We start from the raw sequence: 7,450 nt of genomic DNA on the forward strand, positions 1-7,450 counted from the left end.
AATGTGGCTGCAGCGGAATCCCGTGATGTCACGCCTCCCTCCCCAGCAGCGGTTGCCGTGGTTACGCGGATGACGGAAAAAAAAAAAAAATGGGCGGGGCCGCCTCCCAGTACCACGTGCTCGGTATATATTGCTCTGGCTGGCGTCTCTGGCTGATTCAGAGCGGAGCGCGGCCGGTTGAGTTCTGACTGCGAGACCTCAAAACACGACGCGGATAAGTCAGCGATAACTCACCGCTGTTGGACCTTGGAGGGACTATTATCGATTTCTTCTTCGTGTTTATTGGATATCCGTCTTTTTCTCGCTGTCAGCATGGCTGTCACTGAAGCTGGATGTGATCTTACTTACTGCAAAATGAGGGGGATTGTCACCGTTCTCACCGGTGAGAAAACAAACGACATACATTTATTTTTCATCATCACTTAACCTGCGTTTGAACTCATCAGTGAACCGAACTAAACCAATTTATTGATATGTGTTGATTAGAAAGAAAAACCGCTTTAAAAAGATTAATTAAACCAAATTAGAGAGCTTTTTTTGGGGTTAATATTTTAGGGAATTCTCACACAAATCGCTGGGATGAAATGTAACTGTAGAGCAATAAGCCTAAAAAATCTCCAGACTTTCCTATTTTTGTATTGGTAATAATCTGTGATGGAAAAATGCTTTGTTGGTCACCACTGTTGGTATCTGAATGAGTGACCCAAGTGGTTGCATAACCCGTAAGCCTGCAGCATTAGAGGTCTATACGCACAACACGCAAATCTAACCTAAAAACAGAACATGTGGAACTCAGAAAACGCAAGATTACATCTGAAATATATTTACTTCTTAATGGAGGCATTTTTTTTATTTTTTTTTAACCAAATATGTAGCTCAGATGTTAAACCCCCTCTCTCTGTCTTCTCTGTGCAGCTTTCATCAAGGAGAGAAAAATGGGGCTGAATGACTTCATCCAGAAGCTGGTGTCAACCCCACACATCTGCCAACAGTGAGTATTCCCTCTAATAACACAACCATGAGGATAAAGAATATGTTTGTTTTGGATGGAAAAATTGGCGTGGGAAGGAGGCGCACAATTAAGAAGCGTCACTTGGCATCACTTACTTCCTGGCTCTTGTGTTTATTTCTGATCATAAGCCTATTCGCGATCTGTGAGCGCGCTGGCCAATCCAATCAGCCACCTGAGTTTGGCAGGACAATCTGTGCGGCGAAATAATCTGGGTCCGAGAAAACCAGGGTAATAATAGTTGTGTCATGACGAGCCAGAAGCAGTGTCTCTACATGCCTAATCACCCCTGCAGCAAATCCTCTCTGTCCCCTAGACGAGGATAAACCGGTAATTCAGTCGTTACATGATACATGGCTCGTAACCATCACAGCCGTCCAGGTCAGGACTGAGAGAAAGGAAAAAAAAAAAAATAATCGCCCCTGCATCTGTCCCCTTCAGATGTGTCAGAAGGAAGAGGGCGCCTGAGCGGGACCTCTTGAGTCCTGCAGAGCCGCCTGAACCCTCCCGTCGTGGGTCAGCGGCTTAAGCTCTTTTTTTTTCTCAGACAGGTTAAAAGGAGATGATCGCATTCCTAAACTTGACCTGGTTGGATGTTTCAGACGGTCATTCACAATCCACCAGGCAGCGTCCGTTTTTAGCTTTGCAAGCCTCTCAAACTGCTCTCTGTGATTAAGCAATACAACAAGAGTTTATATGATTTTAATCTAGACAAACATTACGCCCACGAGGTAAACAGGTTAAAGCTGATTTTTAAAAAAACAATGTTAACCATCGCTGTGTTCATTTCCTCCAGTGTCGAAGTGAACAACTTCCTGAAGATTGATGAGAATCAGAACGAGGAGGTTGATAATGAACTTCCTGAAACTCCGGTAAGCAGGGAATGTTTCCTCTCTCTACCCGACTCATTTTCTGTATGTGGCAACTTATTAATGTATTTCCTCATTTCATACTTTTTCAGATGTGCCTAAATTCCCGAAGCTCGCTGGCTGAAGAAACACAGTAAGTTGACTTTTAAAAAAAAACTATTTTCTTATAAATATACATGGCAAGAAGTGTTGTTCCCATGCAGTGTCCAAACAAAAACTGAATTATCTTTCTTGTTTTTTTTTAAATTAGGATCAAACCATGCGACTTTGACTACCTCAAGATCATCGGCAAAGGCAGTTTTGGAAAGGTGACCGAAACGCCTCCTCTACTATAACCTCTCTTATCTTCTCACGTCTATCATCCACAACACTATGACTCATGCAAATGTTTGCTCTGCGACAGGTTCTGCTGGCTCGACACAAGGAGTCCACCAATTACTACGCTGTCAAAGTGCTACAGAAGAAAATCATCATGAAGAAGAAAGAGGTAAAGATGGGGGTTTCGTTCATCCGGGGGGGGGGGGGTCGGCATTTTGCTTCCGTGTCAGTATTTGAACCGTCACTGTGATGAAAGTAGCATTAAATTAACTTCCATACTTTCCTTCCAGCAAAAGCATATCATGGCAGAGCGCAGTGTGCTGATGAAGAACATCAAACATCCCTTCCTGGTGGGGCTGCACTACTCCTTCCAGACCACTGACAAACTCTACTTTGTACTTGATTACGTCAATGGCGGAGAGGTAAATCTTTGAACATCTAGAATCAGGTCATTATATCAAAGGGTTTCCATCGGGTGTTGACAGATGTGTGTCCCGTCTCCTCTCCAGCTGTTCTACCACCTCCAGAGAGAGAGGATTTTCCTGGAGCCCAGAGCCAGGTTCTATGCTGCGGAAATTGCCAGTGCACTCGGCTACCTCCACTCCCTGCACATCGTGTACAGGTAACTGGTGATCCTACAGCACCCCCTAGTGGACATTTGTCAACATGACCCCGTGTAGAGCTGAACAGAAGGAAGAAGTGTATGGGAGCAATTTTTTAAAGCTTTCTTTTTCTTCTTTTTAAACAGGGACCTGAAGCCAGAGAACATCCTGTTGGACTCAACGGGCCACATCGTCCTCACAGACTTTGGACTCTGCAAAGAGGGCGTTGAGGCGAATGGCACGACAACAACCTTCTGCGGGACGCCTGAGGTACAAAACACATCCACAGTATATAAATAGAGAAAAGGCACTCGTTCAAATTGTTGGATGTAAGTTAATTCTTTGTTGCTGGTTTCCTTTCAGTATTTGGCGCCTGAGGTTCTCCAGAAGCAGGCGTACGACCGCACCGTGGACTGGTGGTGCCTTGGATCTGTGCTCTACGAGATGCTTTATGGACTTGTAAGTGCATTCCCACACTTTATTTCCCTCTTATTGACATTTTGCTGATTGTTTCATGTGCTAAATTAGATGAATTTGCTTTTCCAGCCTCCGTTCTACAGTCGCAACACAGCCGAGATGTACAACAACATCCTGCACAAGGCTCCAGTCCTCAAGCCCAACGTGTCCAACTCAGGCAGGGAGATGCTCGAGGGGCTCCTGCAGAAGGACCGCACCAACAGGCTGGGATCGAAGGATGACTTTGTAAGTCTGAACAGATGACCTTTTAGACACACATACAACAGGCGACTATATGAGCGCGTGTGCTAATTTGAAATGTTTTTTTTTTCTCCCTCCAGCTTGAGCTCAAGTACCATTCATTCTTCTCTCCAATCAATTGGGAGGACCTGATGGCCAAAAAGATCACGCCTCCATTCATTCCCTCAGTGGTGAGTTCAAACTTCTGAATCTTAAGTTTCAGTTTATGAAGAAAATATCAATCGTACATGACTGTCTGCAAAGGTAGCAAGTTAAGTGATGTGTTACATGCAAGCTAAGAAAAATGCTAATGACAGTTTTCCAGAGCCAATCAGGTGGCTCCAAATGTTGTTTGTTTACAAACTTAACAAAACAAATTACTTATTACTGATTAAGTGTGGAGGAATTTTAATTACGTGTTCATATGTCACTAAGAAAACTGAAAAAATGCCATAAAACTATTTCTTTTTATGCATAAAGATATTTTTTTGCAAATGTCCTAAATTCTGTCCTTCCTCGTCTGGTTTCACAGAGCGGCCCCACAGATCTGCGACACTTCGACCCCGAGTTCACCCACATGCCCGTCACCTCGTCTCTGTGCAACGACAGCCTGACCGTGACGAGCAGCGTCAAGGAGGCAGCCGGAGCGTTTCCAGGCTTCTCGTACGGGCCTCCGGCAGATCACTCCTTTATGTGAACATGAAGGCAAAAAAATCTGTCCTGGGAACTCGCACAAACAAACAAAAAAGAACGGGATGAAAACTCTGGATTGAGTCTTATTCTTGACTGAGGGACTGCACCAGAGGATCCTGCTGGAGGGTCGTTACACAGCCTGGAAAGAGGATCTGACTCACAAACTGGACGTGAGCACTTTGGGGGGTGATGCTTGAGAGATCTTGTGCATGAAAAATGTGCAGATGGGGGGGCCTCTTATATTACGACAACACCAGCCCCGATCTTCTGCCTCATCCACTCAGAACAATTAATAAAAGCGTGCCAAGTGTCGATGCACTCTGGGATCATACACATCCCTCTCCGTTAGCTCTGGAACGCACAGCTCAAGGTGAAGAGAAGTGCCTGAGGTTCGAAAGGCAGTTTGGACGGCGACAGCACTTTTTTTTTTTTTTTCTAATCACAACTTCATTTGACCTGCTTGGACTGTTGACCAGAGCGCTAGCCGTTAAGGTTGATGCCTTCGACACACGTCTGCATATGTTGTTTTGTTTTTAAATTCATGACGCGTTGTTGTTTTCGTGTGAATGCTGAATTGCACTTGAGGAAACAAGGGTTGAGAGAAGTGAGACATTCTGCTTTGGATCAGAGAGCTGCATATCGTTCCTCGTTTTATCGTCATATCTCGGTTTAGGACAAAGAAATAATGGCGTTTAGTTATTGCTCACTAATTAGTGGCTCTTGGACCAAACAGGTAACAATGGATGCTTCAACAGAAATACTTTTTTCAACTCGTTTGTCCTCTTAAACTTAAGATCAAAGTTCGACTGTACTGTGTAGAAGAGTTACATATTTTACAGCAAATCTCAAAGGTTTTCAATGTTTTCATCGACTCTCTCTCTGCTCTACATCTTATACATGTTTCATATATGAATATAATAGATTTAATTTAAATGATACGTCCTGTAAGGCAATACATTCTTGTTTTGGTTATTCCATTCCTTTCTCACTTACAACCAGTGACTGTGTTTATCTATTGTTTAATGGACAGCTTTTCCTTTTGATCAGGAGCGCTATCAACCAGCAATAATAGGCCCACATCAGTGATAGCAAATACTCTATATCAAGTTGTTTCTCGAGTTTAAGTGGTTGCTGTTTTCTTGCAAACACTCCAGATATAAAATAATAAGATTACAAATGTTTTCTTTTTCTATTTATGCATCATGTAGAGAAGAACTGTGAATGTCTTGTGCCTGTCCAAGGCGGCCTGATCCACATATACTCGATGTACATATCTCTTTACCACAAACCTTTTTGTTCCCTTTGATAGAAAAGAATCTGCGTTAAAAAAACAAAAAACAGTGCTTCATTAACCTGAAGGGGAACCGCTAGATGGAGTAGACACAGTGTTAAGCCACTGGTCTACTGCACAACGTGGTTCTGGAAAGTGCAATAAACTGTAAACTCTGAAGGACTTATAATCATGTGTACTTTGTGATTTTGATTCTGATATTCATTATTTATTAAGGAGAATCTTCACTTAAAGGAGTTGGTTGGTTAATAACCCCGTTCAGTCTTAACATTCAATGCATACGAAGGATGCAATTTCAAGCCTGCTGAAAACTTAAAAAGGCAACACACAGTTCTCTATAATTTTCTTCCATATTTGGAAGCATGAGTTTTTGTTTTGTTTTGTATTTTTTATGCATATTTATTTTCATGCCACTGCTACTGTAAAAAGAAAATAATTTACATGATCAAGTGAAATACTGAACTGTAATCTGTGTCAGAAATGACAAATAAAATCTCTAAATGAAAGGAAAGTGTGCTGTTTTTATGTGCTGTTCTATTAATAATGCATTCAGGAGCAGAGGTGGACAGTAGCAAAGTAAACGTACTGAAATATTATCGAGTTTTACTTTAGATTCCACAACATTTCTATGAATGTTCTTGTTACTTTTGCTCAGAAGTTAGCAGATAAATTTTCTTTTTTTCCCCTAAAATACGATCCCAAAGACCATAAACTGGGTTCATATTGTTCTGCGTATAGTTTGTCTTAGTGGTGTTGCCGTGCCTGTACGCATCCATGGAGACGCGTGTCTCCATGGATGAAGAAACCATTTTCTTTTAATATGTTTTAGTATATGTTGGATGAGAACAACGCTGTGGAGAAGAGAAAAAAAAAGCAAAAAGCAAGGGGGGCTTTAGTAACACCAGGAATAAGGAAATGCTGCATAATTGCCGAGTTCAAGAGGCCGTGCACATCCTGAAATGGCTGATTAAAAAAAATTGAATGTTTTCTCACTGTGATAATGCATTCTTGATTGAACTCGTGCCTCGTGAATATTTAATTATTTATACAAGCCAGTACTCTAGAAGTTTAACTCAAGTAATAATGTGACTGAGCAACTTTCACTTGTATTGCAGCCATATTTGACCACCAGGAGTATCTTTTCTTAGATTAAGTAATTAAGTGGTGTACTTTGTCCTCTTTGTCTGTACATGACACAGACTCATGACAGGCTGCAGCTGTGTGGGTCGCCAGGGGCCCAAAGGGGGTCCCAGGACGATACAATAAAAATCAATTTACAACATAATTTGTGAAATTATGTCATTTGAGAAGTAATTACATATTAAAGTCTGTGCTAAATCAGAAATTACAAGACTGTTTACCAAAATATATTGAATGAAATAAATGAATAGCAAGATTATTAATTGTTAATAAACAAAATAAAGAGGAAATGTTAAGATGTTGAATGAAATAAATTAATAGCAATATTATTAATTGTTAATAAACAAAGGGAATATTAAGATGTTGAATGTCTGATTTTTTAGATTTGGCATTGTAATGTACAGGAAAAAGGAAATTTAGCAAGAGAGGGGTCCACACCAGAGGATAGTTATGGTGTCCTGGCATAGCAAAGATTGGGAACCCCTGGCTTAGCCTGGCTTTTTCAAATGGTGTGTCTTTGTCTTTAAAAATTATTATATATAAAAAATGTTGTTTGTTTTCTAGTATCCATGACAAAATAACAGCATAAGAACAATATTTAACAGTGAGAATCTTCACCCCAGCTCGCTTAAAACAAGCCAAAAAGTAAACAACTCAAAGTCCTACAAGTTGTTTCACAGTGAAATGAATTCACAAGAAGAAACACACCCTTTGTGCAAAGTTCACAACATTCAACAAGAGGGTTCATCTGTTCAAACAACAAATGTTTGCAGTCCTGTCTCTCACCTGTGTTAATGAACCGCCACACCTGTCGTCTTCCGTCGCGCCGTGG

General features: G+C 41.3%; 1 protein-coding gene across 2 annotated transcripts in view; it reads left to right on the forward strand.

Moving 5' to 3' along the window:
- Positions 1–5,989, forward strand: part of si:ch211-195b13.1 (STKc_SGK domain-containing protein) — a 13,222-nt gene extending 7,233 nt beyond the window's left edge. Inside the window, exons 1-13 of one of the 2 annotated variants that reach the window (XM_061059924.1) lie at positions 147–382; positions 916–991; positions 1,806–1,881; positions 1,971–2,011; positions 2,129–2,186; positions 2,282–2,365; positions 2,487–2,618; positions 2,706–2,818; positions 2,945–3,068; positions 3,162–3,257; positions 3,345–3,500; positions 3,596–3,685; positions 4,027–5,989. In XM_061059924.1, coding sequence (XP_060915907.1) covers positions 313–382; positions 916–991; positions 1,806–1,881; positions 1,971–2,011; positions 2,129–2,186; positions 2,282–2,365; positions 2,487–2,618; positions 2,706–2,818; positions 2,945–3,068; positions 3,162–3,257; positions 3,345–3,500; positions 3,596–3,685; positions 4,027–4,191 — 1,281 coding nt within the window. In that variant the 5' untranslated portion in view covers positions 147–312 and the 3' untranslated portion in view covers positions 4,192–5,989. Of the gene's footprint in view, positions 1–146; positions 383–915; positions 992–1,805; positions 1,882–1,970; positions 2,012–2,128; positions 2,187–2,281; positions 2,366–2,486; positions 2,619–2,705; positions 2,819–2,944; positions 3,069–3,161; positions 3,258–3,344; positions 3,501–3,595; positions 3,686–4,026 lie in introns of those variants that run through there. The other variant, XM_061059925.1, reaches the window with a different exon arrangement.
- Positions 5,990–7,450: the final 1,461 nt, after the last annotated feature.

Source organism: Labrus mixtus, chromosome 16, assembly GCF_963584025.1.
Source record: "Labrus mixtus chromosome 16, fLabMix1.1, whole genome shotgun sequence".
Taxonomy (NCBI): domain Eukaryota; kingdom Metazoa; phylum Chordata; class Actinopteri; order Labriformes; family Labridae; genus Labrus; species Labrus mixtus.